This window comes from Lichenostomus cassidix, chromosome 23, assembly GCF_008360975.1.
Source record: "Lichenostomus cassidix isolate B80296 chromosome 23, HeHo_3.0, whole genome shotgun sequence".
Classification (NCBI taxonomy): Eukaryota; Metazoa; Chordata; class Aves; order Passeriformes; family Meliphagidae; genus Lichenostomus; species Lichenostomus cassidix.
In genome coordinates, this window is record NC_139503.1 from 1,389,265 (window position 1) to 1,406,578 (window position 17,314).

At 57.1% G+C, this 17,314-nt stretch overlaps 1 protein-coding gene across 1 annotated transcript; it reads left to right on the plus strand.

Moving 5' to 3' along the window:
* Positions 1 to 115: 115 nt before the first annotated feature.
* Positions 116 to 11,911, plus strand: NT5C1A (5'-nucleotidase, cytosolic IA). The gene is made up of 6 exons (XM_085081269.1): positions 116 to 349; positions 6,289 to 6,456; positions 7,162 to 7,291; positions 7,559 to 7,681; positions 8,100 to 8,284; positions 9,115 to 11,911. The coding sequence occupies exons 1-6, from the start codon at positions 131 to 133 to the stop codon at positions 9,481 to 9,483; spliced, it is 1,194 nt and encodes a 397-aa protein (XP_084937395.1). The 5' UTR covers positions 116 to 130; the 3' UTR covers positions 9,484 to 11,911.
* Positions 11,912 to 17,314: the final 5,403 nt, after the last annotated feature.

Consider the following 17,314-nt stretch of genomic DNA (forward strand, 5'->3'; position numbering starts at 1 on the left):
TTTCCTCCTCAATTCCCCGCAGCTCCGCGGTGTCGCCGGGGGGAGCGCGGCGGCGGCGGCGGCGAGGAGCTCTCGGTCCCGAAGAGGTTAATCCGTGTCCCGGTGGACTGAAACCCCGGAGCTTCATGGGATGCCTTATAAAGCGCGTTCCGCCGGGCCGGCCGCGGCTCCGGGAGCTCCCGGGACGCGCGGAGCCAGCGCCGCGCACGGAGCGGAGCCGCCGGTGCCGCCGGTGCCCCGGAGCCGCCGCGCCATGGAGCCGCCGGGTCCCGCCGGGGCGCCGGGGCGGCCCTGGGACGAAGCCAAGGCTTTCTACGACAACCTCGCCCCCAAGAAGAAGCCCAAATCGGTGAGAGCCCCCCAGGTGCCGCGCAGCGCTCCCTGCCCCGGGGGGACGCAGCCCCTCCGCCCCGCCTGGCCCGTCTCCTCCGGTGCCCCCGGGGCTCTGCAGGTTTCCCATCTCCTGCAGATGTTTGGGGTCCTCCTGGGTGCCTGAATTCCCCCACGGAACCCCGCGGGTGTCTGGGGTGCCCCATCTCCTGCAGGCTCTCCGGGGTCCCTCCAGGTGCCACATTTCCTGCACGTGCTGTGGGGTCCCTCCATGTTCCCCATCTCCTCCAGACTCTCCGGGGTCCCTCTGGGTGTCTCTGGTGTTACTTTGACCCCCTGCCTCCATCCAGCTCCTCGGGGATGCCTTGGCTCTCCCTAGGTGTCCCCACTCCTCCGTGGCATCCCTGGGTGACCCTCGCTCGCCAGGGGTCTCTCCGGATCCCCCCGGTCTCTGTGGGATCCTGCAGGTCCCTGCGGTGTTCCTGGGTCCCTCCTGGGCTGAGGTGTCCTTGCAGGGTGCCCGGTGCCCCATGAGCTGCCTGTCCCCTGCGCCAAGGCGGGAGGCCCTGCCAGGGACGGGAGGGGCGGCAGTGACAGAGCCGGGGACAGCCCAGGGGCAGAGAGGTGTCAAGGGCTCTAGCTGCCCCTGCCAGGCTCCCCCGCTCCGGGAGATTAGAGGGAAAGCCTGCGTTATCTAACGAGGGCTGAGCCTGCCGGGGTTGAGCATGGGAGCGCCTGGAAGTGCGGCAGTGTCCCGGAATATCGGCGACGGTGCGGGGCTGGCAGCCTGGCAGGGCTGGCGGCTGTGCCCGGAGCGGGCTGGCCCTGTCCCTGCAGCCTGTGACACCTCCAGCCACAGCCAGAGCCACCCCCGGGGCTGTGGGACACCGAAACGCGCGGCTCTGTCCACAGCGAGGTCGGGGACAGTGACAGCTGGCACCTTTGGTGGCACAGCTCTGTGTGAGCTCTCCACGAGGGGACATGTCCAAGCGGAGCAGCCCCTGTGCTTCCCCTGCTGGGGACCCGACTGTCACCCTCGCTCCTGGAGCTGCTGCCAGCTCACGTCGCCGCTGCCCTTCCCGGGGAGAGGGGCAGCCTGGCTGGGCGGCAGGATGGAGCCACTTGTCTTTCACGCCGTGCTCTGCTCATGGATGGCAGCCCAGGCTCCTCCTCTTCCTCTCCCCTCCGCCAGCTCGGTGACCAGCAGCCCATCCCGGCTGTCCAGCTGGGGAAACTGAGGCACGGGGCGGCGATGTGCTTTGCTCACACTGCAAACCGAGGTGCAGGAGATCCTCAGATGCTGGAGCTGGGCTCCGTGTGGGGCTGGGGGTGATGCCAGGCGCTGTGCCACCCCTCGGTGTGGGGCTGGGGGTGATGCCAGGTGCTGTGCCACCCCTCGGTGTGGGGCTGGGGGTGATGCCAGGCGCTGTGCCACCCCTCGGTGTGGGGCTGGGGACGATGCCAGGCGCTGTGCCACCCCTCGGTGTGGGGCTGGGGACGATGCCAGGCGCTGTGCCACCCCTCGGTGTGGGGCTGGGGACGATGCCAGGCGCTGTGCCACCCCTCGGTGTGGGGCTGGGGGTGATGCCAGGCGCTGTGCCACCCCTCCGTGTGGGGCTGGGGACGATGCCAGGCGCTGTGCCACCCCTCCGTGTGGGGCTGGGGGTGATGCCAGGCGCTGTGGTCCTCTGCTGGGGCAGCTTTGGGGCTCGGTGCCCGCAGGCAGCCAGCTCAGCTGCCCTCCCTCAGCCAGGCAGCTGTCAGCCCGTGATGGATTGCTGCTTTTCCACAGTATAAATAATCTTGGAAAACTCAGAACCACCCCAGCCGTCGTGCTGAACTTTAATCTGATCCCGAGCAGGGGGCTCAGGGTGCCCAGGGCTCCTCTAGGCGTGCAGGAAATGGGGTTTGGTGTCGTCTGTCTGTCCTCTCAGCCAAACAGGAGCAGGGGAGAGCTGTGGGAGCTGCGAGGTGGCAGGAGAAAAGGTGATTTTGGGAATCTAATTCCTGGCTGGGAGTGGGTAATGGGGACATTCCCACTTTGCAGTGCTCCCAGCTCTTCCCACTGCTGCTCTGGCCTCGCTGCTGCCAGAAAGGTCAGCGATGAGACCTGTCACCCTCCAGCAATGCTGGAAATGTCCCCCAGCCTCTCCGGGGTCAGGGGGAGCTGGGCTTCTGGCTCCCTTCCTCAGGGCACACTGCTCATCCCCTCTGGCTCACCCTGGGCCTGATTTTTGGGATGCAATGGGGACAATGCTGGACCTGCAGCAAACCTTTCCTCTTCCCTTTCCGTGACCAAAATCCACCGGTGAATATTGAATTAATCGCTAGAATTTGGTCTCCTGCAGCATCCAGGGAAGCACTTGGAGCTGCCAGAATTCCTCCAGAGGGTTTTAGGTCCAGCAGGTTCAACCCCAGGCAGTGCAAAAGGGCCGAGGGGTGCAGAATGGTGGCAGTGGTGGCCTCGAGGGGTGGCAGTGAATCTGCTGGGTGCCACCGTGGGCACCTGTGGCTCTCAGGAGGACACAGTCCCACTGCACATCCCAGGAGCCTGTGGGATTTCCAAATGCCTGCCTCTAATCCATGGGGGGCTGCTTAGGATTTACAGCTGATTAGAGCAGCGATTTAAAGGCTGCCAGCTGTTGGGTCCGCAGGGGGAAAATTGGGCTGTTTCCAGTCACTCCTGAAACACACCTTTACCCCAAAACTGTGGGGTTTGGGGTCTGTGGTGGGGTTTGCACTTGATGGAGCTGCAGCCTGCTGGAAAGGCCTCTTACCCTTCTGAGATGGGGTTTGGCCTTTGTGGGGTTTGGCCTTTGTGGGGTTTGGACACCCAGAGCCATGCCAAGGGCTGAGGTTCCTCTGCAGAGAGCTGGGCTGGTGGGACATGTCCCTGGTTGTCCTTCCTGTCTGGCTGACCCTAGGGATGGACCCAGGATTGGGATGGGATTGGGATCTCCCACCCTGCCCTGCTTTACTCCTCTTAAACCCCTCGTTAACCTCTTGCTGGAGGTTCAGGATGGGGCTGGAGCTGACCTTCCCGTGGGAAGGGAGAGGAGCTCACCATGAACCCCCAGGCAGCAAATTCAGTTGGATTCAGCCGAGCAGAGCCTGGACTTGTGCTGGATGAGCTTTAACTGACCTTGGCTGACCTTGGATGCTGCTCCGAGGGGAAAAGAGAGTTTGTGATTCAGCCTGAACCCTCCAGGGCTGGGGCAGCCAGAGCAGGAGGCCACAGTGGGATGGGGGCTGTGGGACCAAATCCACCCCAGCCACACACTTCCTGTTGCCAAAGAAAAGGTTTGCCTCGAAACATCACAATTTCTGGGTGTGATTTCCCCAGTTTCTGGGGGAAAGTGGGGCTGGGTGGGCTGTTTGCAGCTCTCTGATGGAGGATTTGAGGTGCTGTGGTTCCTGAGGCTTTTTACAGCTCATTTCTGAGCATTGTAATGACCATCTGCAGCGCTAATGGGGATGGAGAGGCATCCAAACAACCTCGAGGAGGGAACGCTTCCAAACGAAACCTCCACTTCAAAGAAATGTCAAAATGCAGATCTCTCCTCGCAGAGCAGAATCGCCTCGTTTTTCAAATGTCAGCATTTCCCAGAGAGCAGCAGGGCCGTTCCAGCCCAGCCGGAGCTGCTTTAGCACCGCGGTGAGACTTTCCTGCCCCAAGTGCTCCAAAAAGTGCAAATTTTCCTCGGCAGGAGCCAGCAGGACCTGGCAGGTCCCATTCCCAGAGGCTTCCTGCCCGCAGGCACCTGGGGATCCAGCAGCCCACGCTGGGGCAGAGTCAGGCCTCGAGCTGATGGTTATTTTTATTGCAGTGTTTATTGCCTCTTAAATGAACCTCCTGCAGGGCTTTCAGCACCGGGGAAGGGACCTTGAGCAGCCAGGGCTGTTGTGCAAGGTGCTGAAGGTGTGCCGGGGGCAGAGGGAGATGGAGATTCCCTCCGGGCACCTGGCTTGCCTTGTGGCCCCAAACATCCTTCTCAGCCCCTGGAAAACACCTCAGCGCTGTTACAGCTGGGCTGCTGACCTGTTTTCCCTCCTGGGAATCTCCCTGCAGGGCTGACCCTGGTCTGGGATCAGGGAGCAAACACCTGGAGCTCAGCACTGCGGGGATTTGGGAGCAGGATGGAGCCAGCAAATGGCCGGATGTCCCAAGACCTTTCAGAGTGATTAATATTTTCAGCTAATAAATGGCCCATGTCACCAGGGTTATTAATTAATGAGCTGCAGTGGCAAGGCTTGGCCCGTGACCAGTTAATAGCTGACACTCCTTGGGGACTCTGCTGTGGCTCACTTGGAGCTGTGCTGGTGTTGTGGATCAGCTCCTGCCTGTCCTGGGGGTTTTCCCCTTGCTTTCCCAAAGGATCCACTTCCAAATGGAACCTTTTTCCTCTGCAGACACTGGGAGAGAGATCCCTGTGGCCTCAGCAATGCTCTCAGCCCCAGCTAATCGGTGTCTCATCTGCTGTTTAACCTCTTTGCTGGGGATTTGGGGGATTTTGGGCATGGATGCAGCCTTTGGGGAGCTGCCTGGGATGGAGCTGGTGCTGGGAATGGCATGGAGGCTCCACTGACTCATTCCTGGGCGAGTCTCCCCGCCGGGCTGGGGGCAGAGCAAACCCCAGGGCCAGCCCAGCCCTGTGGGGAGCAAATCCCCAGCCCAGATGGGACACCTCAGCCTTGCCAGGCGCTGCTCCTGCAAAGTTCAGCCCTGGGCAGGGTGGCAGCTTGAACTTTGGAGCAGCTGGGTGTGCAGAGCAGCTGGAGGAGGCACCTCCACCCTGGGCAAACGGGGATGACTCACGGATAACACGGCATGGAGGATCCTGAAAACCACAGAGGAGCAGGGGGTGAGGTGTTCCTGCAGCGCTGGGTGTCACAGGGATGCTCCCAGAGCCCTGTCCTGCTCCCTGGACTCCTCTCTAGGGGACAGGACTCCCTGTGCCACTGTCCCTCTGTAGGATTTGCTGTCCTGGCAGGCAGGATTTCTCATTGGCCATCTGTAATTAACTTATTTTCGTCCCGTCAGTGAGTGACAGGGATTAACACCCTCCCTGCCATCCGAGGGGAGAGGGAGGACGGCTGGGGGTCAAGACTGGCCTGACTTTCCCTCTGTCCCCTCTGTCCCTGCCAAGTCCCTCTGGAGGCACCCGGTTGACTTCAGCAGGTTTTGGATCAAGCCCTCGAACATTAATAATAATGACTCATAAATCACTGCCTGCACCACCTGTTTGTCATGTTCCCACCCACGAGAGCTGTGTGGAGTGTTTGGAGGAGCTGAGCTGGCACGGGCTGTTTGTCACATCTGGACAGCATCACGGGATGTGGAGCTGGCTCAGCCGCAGAGCAGTTTTTCCCGGCTGGGGGGTGGGAAAAGCCACACAAATTCCTCCTGCGTGGGGTTGAGCAGCTTCTCCCGGGGTCTGCACGGGGTTTGGGATCCTGTTTGAAGCGGGAGGGCTTGGGAATGGGATCTGAGGTGTCCCAATGATGCCTTAAGGGTTTTTGGCTTCTATTTTTGGTGTGTCTGTGGTTTTGGTGTGTAGCCCTGGGCTGCATATAAAATGCTAAAAAACTCTGTTCCCAGAATTTTAGACAAAGCAATTCTGCTCAGCTGGAAAATCCAAGGACACTTTGCTGCCTCAGAGCCCCAAAAGATGTAAACACAGTGAATTGGGGGAGCAAACTTGGGGTAATTGACCTGAAGGTGTAATTGGAGGATTAAGGTTCGATATGAAAATAGACAAAACTTATAAAATATGAAGAACTCATGACTGGTAGTCCATTTTGGGTGCAGCCTCTCAAGCAGGCTCTGTCTGCCCTGAATGCACCCGAAAACCTTCCTTAAATTAATCTGCTTTTCATCCTCCTAACTCTGCCTGGCCTCTATTTCAGGTAAGCCCAGTTTTACCATCAGCCTCCCCAATTTCTCCTCTCTTCCCGCAGCCCAAACCCGAAAACGCCATCACCATCGCCGTGTCCTCGCGGGCTCTGTTCCGCATGGAGGAGGAGCAGAAGATCTACACGGAGCAGGGCGTGGAGGCTTATGTGAAATATCAGCTGGACCACGAGAATGAGCCCTTCCTGCCCGGGGCTGCCTTCCCCTTCGTCAAGGTCACCCAAAAATTTTGGGGAGAGGGCAGAGCTGCAGGGTGGGATGGAGCCATAGAGCCAAGAGAGGGCAAAAAACCTCCCAAAAAGTGATGGGCTGGATTTCCATCTTGAGCTCCCAGGGTTGGATTTTCCATCCTGAGCCCAAGAATTGGACAAATCATCTCCTTGGATCACATCTAAAGTTTCCCTTTAGGGAATCATCTTTTTTTTTAAAATTATTATTATTGCTCCCATTTATTTATTCTTGTAAATTGGCTGAGTTTAGCTTTACTACCAAGTCGGCCAATTTCTAATTCTGACGTGTTGAAAGGAGGCATTTCAAGCTTGAAAAATATTTTCTCCCTCCTGCCCCAGTTAGTGCAGTTTTGGGTGCTGGAGCTTGTTCCCAATGAATAAATTAATCAGCTCTGTGGGGCGAGACTTTTTTCTGATTGCTTGAAAAAACCACTTCGAGCTGATTTATTCTCATTTAATAACTCATAAGCTGTTGTATTTGGAAAGAGAAGAGTAGCTAGGTGGATTTTTTTTTCCCAAAAAATGAATTTATTTTTATCCCAGTTGACACCAGCTTGGCTCGGGGTGTAGGTGGTTTGGGGATTTTGGTGACTAGAAGGGTTTTGGTGACCAGAAGGGTTTTGCTGGGTGGGGAGGGTGGTCAGTGCCACACCTGGGGGGTCTGGCTGACACCACCCCCTGTCCCTGCAGGCTCTGGAGGCAGTGAACACCCAGCTCCGGGAGCTCTACCCCGACAGCGAGGAGCTCTTCGACATCGTCCTGATGACCAACAACCACGCCCAGGTTGGGGTTCGCTTGATCAACAGCATCAACCACTACGGTGAGAGGGGAGCAAAGCTGTCCTCGGTGCTTCCTCGGGGGCTTTTGGGCTCTGCTGCTGCTTGGCACCCAGAAAAGGAGGTGTTTTCTCCTTGGCACCAAGAAAAGGAGGTGTTTTCTCCTTTTCTCCCAATTTCCTGGGTGGTGAGCGCGGTGGGGAGGGGCTCCGGCTGCTGCCCAATTAACCAAAATTAACCCCAGTCCTTCCAGCCTCAAGGCTGGGTTTGGGGAGCAGCCAAGCTCACCCCGGGGTCCCTCTTGCCCCCAGATCTGTTCATCGAGAGGTTCTGCATGACGGGAGGGAACAGCCCCATCTGTTACCTCAAGGCTTATCACACCAACCTCTACCTCTCCTCCGACGCCGAGAAAGTGAGTGGGGCCATTGAAGAGGGTGAGTCTGGGGTCCAGCTCGGGCAAGGGGCAGTGGGGGGACCCTGGAGCCCTCAGGGGGTCGATCCCAGGAAGGATAACTCAAATATTTATGTCCCCAAGCCGAAATGCACTTAAGGTTTGCTTTCCCCACGTCCCTGCTGCTCCGAAAAACCTCCGGTTTCCATAGAAATGAGCCTTTCCTCCAGCTCCACATCTCTCCCGAGGCACAGGCGGTGTTTTTCCTCCTTAATTCTCCCATGCAAAGGGCGATTTGTCATCTGGGGGTTTGTTTTTGCTGCAGAAGCTCTCAGGGCAGAGCTGCAGGTGCCGCCAGGCGCGTTCCCTCGCGGCGTTTCGCTCCCGGCCGCGCCACGTTTCGCTCTGCTCCTCGCCAGGACGGATCCTGGGATAACTGCCACCTCTTGCCTCATCCTCAGGGATCGCCGCAGCCACCATCTTCAGCCCCAGCAGGGACCTGGAGGTGTCGGAGAAGCAGCTGCGGGTGGCGTTTGACGGCGACGCCGTGCTCTTCTCGGACGAGTCGGAGCAGATCGTGAAGGCGCACGGCTTGGACATGTTCTTTGAGCACGAAAAGGCTCACGAGAACAAACCCCTGGCTCAGGTAGGGCTGGGATGGTGGCGGGAAGAGGTTCTGGGAGAGAGGCATGAAGATATTTTACTGCAAAAATCCAGGGTTCTTATGCTGTTAGTTTGTTATGAGTTTCCATACTTGTGAGGCACAACAAATGTGCTTCATTAACCACCATAGACCACGACAGGAAAAAGCATCAGGTATAACCAACTGTGAACCCCATGGTGTGAGCACTGATTGGTTTTATAATTGTTTTACAATTCTGTAACCTGTTTTCCCCCCCTAGTTTAGCTGAATCATTCCCAGAATGCTTTCTTAGTTAGCCAAAGTAACAGAAGTGAGCAAGGATTTTACAAGGCACTTGCTTTGCAAGGCCTTCCTGCTCTGCAGATGATCCAGAGTGGGGTGTGAGGTGGGCTGTGGGGTGGCTGTGGGGTCATTTTTGGGGCGCAGAGAGAGAAGGGATTATCCAGCATGGCTGGGATCGGAATGATGACAGGGAGGTTTCCTCTCACACTGTCATTTTTGGGGCACAGAGGGAGAAGGGGTTATCCAGCAGGTCTGGGATTGAAAGGATGACAGGGAGATTTCCTCTCACTCCATGATTTTGGGGACGCAGAGGGAGAAGGGATTATCCAGCAGATCTGGGATCAGAAGTATGACAGGGATTATCATATATCCTCCCAGCTCTTTCATTTTTGGGGTGCAGAGGGAGAAGGGATTATTGGGCAGATCTGGGATCAGAAGCATGACAGGGAGATTTCTTCTCACTCCATCCTTTTGGGGCGCAGAGGGAGAAGGGATTATCCGGCAGATCTGGGATCAGAATATGACGGTGAGCTTTCCTCTCACTCTGTCAGGGCCCCCTGAAAGGCTTCCTGGAGGCTCTGGGCAAGCTGCAGAAGAAGTTCTACTCCAAGGGGCTGCGGCTGGAGTGTCCCATCCGCACCTACCTGGTGACAGCTCGCAGCGCCGCCAGCTCGGGAGCTCGCGCCCTAAAGACTCTGCGCAGCTGGGGGCTGGAGACGGACGAGGCTCTGTTCCTGGCCGGGGCTCCCAAAGGTCCTCTGCTCAGGAAAATCCGGCCCCACATCTTCTTTGACGACCAGATGTTCCACGTGGAGGGCGCGCAGGAGATGGGCGCCGTGGCTGCCCACGTGCCCTACGGCGTGGCGCAGAAGCACAAGCGGCCGGCGAGGGACGAGCAGCAAACCCCAAACAGCAAATAGCGGGGCTGGGTGATCCCACAGACCCCGATGTGGTGCTCACCCCATGCTGGTGGGAATGGGAATGGGAATTATCCCCCAGTCAGGGGCAGGGAGAGAGGAGGGGGATGAGGAGAAGCTTCCTGTGAAGTGGGATGTTGTCCCTGCTCCTCGTGGGACTGGAGGCTCCTCAGTGCCAGGAGGTGTTTTCCCAGCTCTGTGCTTGCTTCAGGCAAAATCCCTCCAGGATGGGTCTGCCTTGTGTGGGATCTTTGTGCCAGGCAGGTTTTACCTATTTATTTAAAACCCCAAGTGGCTCCCGAAGCCTTTTGGTGCTTCCCGAGTGAGTGTTTAGGCTGAACTGTTGAACTGGAAAGTTGGGAGCACCCCAAAAACCTTCCAAGCAGCTTTGAAACAGAATTTTTGTCCCTTTGAACTGGAATTAAACCGTGATATTGTTCCTTCACAGCCCCAGCTGCTGCTCCCCAACCTGAAAATACTCAATGTCTGTCCTTTCACCGAGATTTTGCCAGCTTGAATTTGGAAAAATAGAAACAAATACTTAACATACTTTAAAAAAAAAAAAAAAAAAATCCTGTTTCCTGCTTGGAGCTTTGGGCTGCAGTGTCGTTTGGCCCAGGTTTTTATATTTGGGTTTCACACTTGCATGATTTAGCACTTGAAACTAATAACCTCAGTGAGGCATCCAAAGCCCAGCTTGTCCCAGGGCTGCAGACAGATGCCCAGGGCTTGAATTGAGTGAAATGCAGGCTCTGATATATTAGGGACATCCTCTGAAGTCCATTTAGGTAAATCTGCAGAGAATTTCAGCCTGGGGATTTCAATTAAAGGATTTTTTTTTTTTTCTCCCTTTCTAGGCTGAGCCCATATGAGTCGATAATCTTTTTCTCCTCAGCTTCTCAAAACCTCTGGTGTTTCCTAAAATAGACACCTCTGTTAGAGATGCTGTGAGAGAACCAAATCTCTGATTAAAAAAACAGGATGGGAAATCAATTGGAGAGAAACTGGTGTGAAAATCACGCTGACATTTCTGCTCAAAGCTCTGTCCCAGAGGAGACACTCGGCAGGAAAATGTAAAGATTGTTCCTTCCTTGTGGGTATTTTTTTCATCTTTATTTATTTATTTAATTTTTATTTTTTTTTTTTGCATGACACCCCACGGCTGAGCAGGAAAGATGCTCAGTTATTATCAGAGTAGCTTTCTACAAACTCCATGGGCTGAAATTTTTTAAGTTGTGTGTCTGGCTCTTTCCAGGGAAGTTTCAGCTCAAACAGTGAGGCTGGAGCTGGAGTTATCACCCTTTTGAGGAATATATAAACAACCAAGCTGGTGATGCCTTCAGTGGCTTGGGAGACTTTTCTCATTGCACTAAATCCTGCTTTTCTAGCAGTGAAAAGCAAATTGCACTTTTTTCCCCCCCAAAAGATTCTCTGACAGACTGTTAATTGTCACATCTGTGTGACAAACACCTCAGAGGGAGATCTAAAATCCAAACAAACAAAAAAAATCTTGGGAGAAACGAGTCTCTGAGTATCACATCTGTCAGGTTTATAGAAAGGTCTCTTCTTTTCAATGTGAATCCAAGATTTTTGGGGGTCTGAGCTGGATCTTGGAGACCTTTCAGGCAGCTGGGAGGGTGAGCCCAGCCTGTAAACATTTCCAAGGTGTTTCCTGAGGATGGAGGAAGCCCAGCCAAGCGCAGCTCGTGCAGGGGAGAGGATGTTGCAGGAGGAATGGAATTGTCAGCCAGGCCTGGGGAGCAGGGCAGGGTGCCAGCAGCGCTGGGGACAGGGTCTGTGGGGTGATCCAGGGGGAATGCTGGTGTTGGCAGGGCTGGGCTGGCAGGAGGAGAGGTCAGGATGCCCTGGCTGGGAATGCTGTTGGCTCCGGGGAAGCAATGGGTGGTGGTTTTGGGGCAAAATTTGGATTTTGGCAGGTTCCTGCTGTCCCTCCAGGCTCTCAGCTGCACAGGGAGCTGGGTGCAAGCTGGGGACAGAGTCTGAGTGACCCTGCTGGGGTCCTCCTGCTGCCAGGGACATGTGGGGCTCAGGAATGAAGCCCCAGGTGAGCCAGACCTCCCAAATCCTTCCCAAGCAGGGAGGATTTTCCATTCCCACCATGGCTGTCCCTTTTGCTTTCATCCACGTGGCTTCCTCTGGGTTTTTTGTTGGGTTTTTTTTTTTTTTTTTTTGTCTCCTCCATCACTGGAAGACAGGGACTTGCTGCTTGTGTGCTTCCCTCATGTCCCCTCGGTGCCATCTCTGGGCACTTCTCCCAGCCAGATTGTCCAGCAGGGCTTCTCGTGCTGTCCTGGCTGCCAACTGGACTTCCCCTGCTGTGTGTTGTTGCTGTGGATTTCACTTCATTGTCCTCTGGTGGTTGATGGAATCCCTCGGGGTGTTTTTCTGTAATAAAACTGTGTTGGTCCCAGCCTGGCTCCCTCCATTCTCACAGCCTGAACTCCCTGCTTGGGACCTCCCAGGTTTTATGGTGATGGGGTGGGGATGACAGGGAGGAAAAAGGGGAATTTGGGATTTAAGGGAATTCAGAAAATGGGATTAAGGCACCTGCTTTGAGACTGGAGAGCTGTGGGATTCCCAAGGTGGGATGTGTTGTGGTACAACAGCCTCCCCTGCTTTGTGAGGGGCTTTTGTGGGAACCTGGGCTCGTGATGAAGCCCTGGATAAAAATACAGCTTGGCAGGAGACTTTTTTTGTCAACTTGATCTTCTCCCAGCCAACAGGTGGGAGGCAGCAAAAGCTCAACAGAGGAGATTTATGGCTGCTGAAGTACCGACTTCATCCGAGCAGCGACACTGCAGCCCTGGCGCTGCCTCCTCCCTGCCAATGAGGGGAACAGATGGGCTGAGGGGAAGCAACAAATTCTCCATCCATCACCAAATATAGCCAAGGAATGTCCATAGGCCCCGGGGCAGCATCCCTGCTATGGGTGTTCATTTAAGGGGTGGATGGCCCTCAGCAGAGCGTTGTTCAGCTTTGCCGGAATGCCTTCCCCCAGCCCATCCCCAGCCCTGCTGTGTGCTCCCACCAGATGCCTGGAGGGGAAAAAAAAAATCAAATTCCAGCACAGATTCCAGGCTGGGATGCGCCAGGGGAAGTCCAGGTGGGTCCAGGCAGCCCTGAGAGGTCGGGATGTCCACGGCAAAGCCCAAAGCTGCCAAGACCACCCCAAGCCCTTGATTGTGAGGGTTGAACTGAGATCAGGGAGAGCCAGGGGGAGGTTTGTGCAGGTAGGTCTGGCTGGGCTTTGCTGCAAACCCTAGATTTTGATCCTGCTGCCTGTTTTTCCCAGCTTTTCCCCTCACCAGGCACGGCAGGGCTGTGCAGGCAGCGTGCTTGGGAATAAAGCCCGTGGAGGAGGAGGAGGAGGCAGAGCTGGTGGGAATTATGCTGCCACTCAGCAATTGTCAGCACAGATGTTCCCGAGGTAATCACAGCCCTGAATAGCAGGAGCTGCTTCTCGTGACGAATCCAGGATTTAACCCCGAGAACTTGTGGGGTGTCCTGGTGAGGGTGGGACACCCCTGGTGACCATGGCAGGGAGGTCAGGCAGGGCAAGGACTCTGCTCTCCTGGTCCTTCACGTGCATCAGGGAAGTTGTGACACCTCCCTGCCTCAGTTTCCCCATCGCCGTGACAGAGAGCAGAATGAGTCAGGGAATCCCAGACTGGTTTGGGTTGGAAGAGACCTTAAAGTTCATCCAGTTCCATCCCCTGCCATGGGCAGGGACACCATCCACTATCCCAGTTACTCCAGGCCCTGCCCAGCCTGGCCTTGGACACTTCCTAGATTGGTGAGCCCAAAACTGGTGAATAATCCAGAGGGAATGTCAGGTCTGGAGGACAATTCCAGCTCCTTAGGGAGGAAAATCAGAAACCCAGGAGTGCTCTGATGTGCAGCAAAACCCCTGCAGGTCCTGGTGTGTGGAGCCACGCAGATCCAGCTCTGTCCTGTGGCGTTGGCCGTGAGAAATCCCAGGTGGGAACTCCTCAGCAGCGCATTCAGCTTTACACCCTTCCTGGAGGGCAGAACAGGCGCCAACAACCCCGGGCAGGGACCTGCAGCCATCCCAGGGGGATCAAATGTCAGGGCAGGGGAGCTGGTGACAGGGTGACAGAAACACCCGGAGCTGGCAGGACAGATAAGAGGACCTGGCGGCAGGAGAACAAGCAAAGGGCACTCGCTATCAGCACCAGCAGGGCCGTGCCAGCGTTTCAGCAGCCTGACCATCTCGTCCCTTCCACGCCGCTATTTTTAGCCGCGGTCACTGATGCCTCTGTCACCGGTGCCTAAAATGGTCCCCAGTGAGCACACCCGGGGCTGGGCTGGGCCACCCCGTGCCGCCAGGGCCACCAACGAAGCTGTGACTCAACGGGGGGTGTGTGGAGGAGCCAGAGCCTCGCTCTGCCAAGAGCTCCTCGGAGATGCTCCGGAAGGTTTGTGTTTAGGGCTTGGCTCCTCACCGGGAGGAGCTGGTGCATCCACCATCCACCTCCCCCGAACTGGGAATTGTCCAGCTCGGACTGGGAGTGCTCAGAACCCCTCGGTGTTGGTCCTTGAGGGAGCTGTGGGATGGCTCTGTTGGGATGGCTCTGTGGGAACCATTTCCACCCACGCTGGTAGGAATTTCGCTATTCCCTTTGGCTGCAGGGCTGGAGCAACACACCAGAGGGCAAAGATCTTGGAAAAACAGAGCAAACCCACCCTGTTGCCTGTCTGGACATCCCATTTAAAAAAAAACTGCCTCGTTTTCCCAGGTCTGCCCAGACCAGCGAGCGACGGAGGCGGAGAGCTCCCTGTCCTGGCGTTTTCCCATTCCTGCAGGGAAGGCTCCGTTTCCAGGGCTGCACTTCAAAGCTCTGCTGGCAGTGCTGTGCCGGATGGGACTGTGCCATGATCCCCCCTGCGAGGAGAGGGGAGGAAAGGGGGGTTTCAAGGCCTACTGGGGCTGAAAGAGAGCTGGAGAGGGGTTTTGGACAAGGGCATGGAGTGGCAGGACAAGGGGGAATGGTTTAAGGTGGAGAAATGTAGGTTTAGATTGGATATTGGGGAGAAATGTTTCCCTCTGAGGGTGCTGAGGCCCTGGCACTGGTTACCCAGAGAAGCTGTGGATGCCAGGGAGGATAAATGAGGCAAAATCTGCTCTGACTGCTCTGTGAGGGAAGCTTGGCTTTCCCGCCCTACACTGACTTTTGGTGGGAATAGGAGCACGAGTGGGCATTGCTGCGTGGGCTGGAATTCATGCCCATCCTGATGGAACTGCGTTTGCCCCAGGGAACCAGAGAACATTTCTGTGAGGGCAGGATGGGGACAAGGACAGGGACAGTTGTGGTGCTGAGCAGGTGCCACGAGAGGGCGTGGAGGGCTGTGTGGTGCCGCTGGCAGTGACCTGGTGGCCGATGTCCCCCTCCTTGGTGTCCTTCATGGGCCAGCATGCCCCAAGTGGCATCACCACCTTCCACTGAGCCACCTGGTGCTCCTGTTTTTTTGGGGAGTGTGGGTGGGAATCTCTGCCTCAGCACAGCCACCTGAGCCCTCAAACTGTCCCCAACCCACCCCATCTGAGGTATGACCTCCGTGGGGACTGTCAGCTGCTCGAAGCCCACCGAGCTGGGCATGGAGAGGTTTCCCTCAGTGCCAGCTCTGGCCATGTGTCCTTAGGTGCCACTTTGTCACCCAGGGTGAGCTGGCTGTGGGGCTGTGGGGTCACGGCCGGGGTGCTGGGGGCTGCACAAACAGGCCCTGCTTCCTCGGCGGCCTCTCCAGGTGCGGCTGGGAATCATTAGGAGCTCTCCGCGCCGGCTGAGTGTGGGAACTGGAAGAGAAAGCTGGAGAGAAGCCTTCTTTCATCTCCCCACTCCCTCCTCCCCCCGCGTCTGCCAAGCCTGGCTTCCTTTTGAATCCTTTAGCTTGTGCCAAGCGAGGGAGAAGAGGAGGGGGGAAGAAAGAGAAAAAGGGAAGGGAAAAAAAAAAAGAAAAAAAAAGAAAGAAACAACCACAGGAATGTGTCCAGGGATCTGGCTTCATGGCTTCATTCAGGCTGCCGAGCCCTGAATACCCTGGCTCCACTCGGGGAGCCGGAGGGAGGGCGGCTGTGGCATGGCAGCAGTGGGAAAACAAACAGGGAAGCGCCGTGGGTGTCACCAGAGGGACTGGCAAAGGGTGGCAGGGAGGGGGACACAGCCCTGCCATGCAGCACCCCCGGGTCAGGGTGTCACAAGTCCCACGAGGGCTCCCATGGCTGGGAGAATCCCAAATGTGCTCCATCCCGGGATGGGGAGACAGTGCCTGTCCACATTCCATCCCCATGGGGACATGGTGCCAGGCCTGTCCCTCCCGACGGGGCTGCTGGCAGGGAGGGTGACAGGGCAGGCTGGGAGCCTTTTCCCCAGCACATCGGGAGAAGGATGGGTTTTGATTCACTGCCGACTTTATTCCCAGCAAATTAATAATTTCCTCTCGTGGCAGCAGCGCTGTCCTGTGCGAGGGTGTGCTGGGGGCTCCCGCTGCCCTCCCAGCCGCCTCTCCCCCCTTCCCGGAGCATCCGCGCCGCATCCTCCCTCCATCCCTGTCCTCAGCTGGGCTCCTTCCAGCTGTGCGGAGCTGTCAGATCCAGCCCAGCTGTGCCGGCCGCGGCCTCGGCAGCATCCCGGCGGGACGGCGGGGCCCGGCTGGGAACTGATGGTGCGAGCGCCGGAGGTGGCGGGGAAGCGCCTTGGGTGGCGGCGAGGGAGGCGCAGCTCCAGCAAAGAGCTCTCGCTGCCTCTTGGCTCCGGATCGGCTCTGGCAGCGCTCGGAGGAACGGGGGGAAAGCAGCGAGGGAGCCACCGGCACACGCTGGACGCTGTCCTGGAGGCGTGGGGCAGCTGCCGGACAGTGCCGGCGGCGGGTGGGAGCAGCGGGCAGCGCAGCGGAGAGCCTGGCATCGAGCTGGGCGTGGGAAGTGCCACCCGAGTCCTCGCGGAGCTCCCCACGCCGCTCCTCGCCGTGTGCCATGTGCTCCGTGCATCCCATCCCGAGCGCTGTGCCTCATTCCCAGCGCACGGAAGTCGCTCCCGGGGCTGTCCGTGTGTCCGGCCGCGGCTCGGACACCTCTCCCGAGTGCGGGCACGCACTGTGGTATCGGGACACCTCCTGGGAACGCCAGCCGTTCCTCCGGCAGCGATTGTGTTTTGTTCCTTATTTATATCCCCGGGGTGGTGCCACAGGTGGGCGATTGTTCCAGCTGACAGCCTGAAAGGCAAAGAAACAAGATTTAACTTCCTGCTATTCAATTAGAGAAAGTGAGCATTCAGCAGCAGCTGCTGGCTGCTGGCAGGAGCAGAACCCTCGCCGCGGTGGGCGCAGGGAAAGGCAGGAAAAGCTGCCTGATGCCATGGGCACGGCGGGCTCTGAAGAACCTCTGGCTGTCGCTGCTCTCTCCCGCGTTTGTTTTCTGAGAGGAGATTGCCTGATCAAAGCAGCTCCACGGAGCAGGAGTCGGATGAGGAGAGGCTGAGGGAGCTGGGAAAGGAGCTCAGCCTGGAGAAAAGGAGGCTCAGGGGGAAAATTCTGACTCTCCATAGATTCCCTGACAGAAGGGTGCAACCAGCGGGGTGTCAGGCTCTGCTGACAGGGAAGGAGGAGAGGAAATGGCATCAAGTTGTGCCAGGGGGAAGTTCAGGTTGGATATTAGGGAAAAAAATCTTCACTGAAAGGGTGGAACATTGGAACAAGCTGCCCGGAGCAGTGGTGGAATCGCCATCCCTGGAAGGGCTCAAAAAACGTGTGGATGTGGCACTTGGGGACACGGTTTAGTGGAGAGCACGGCAGT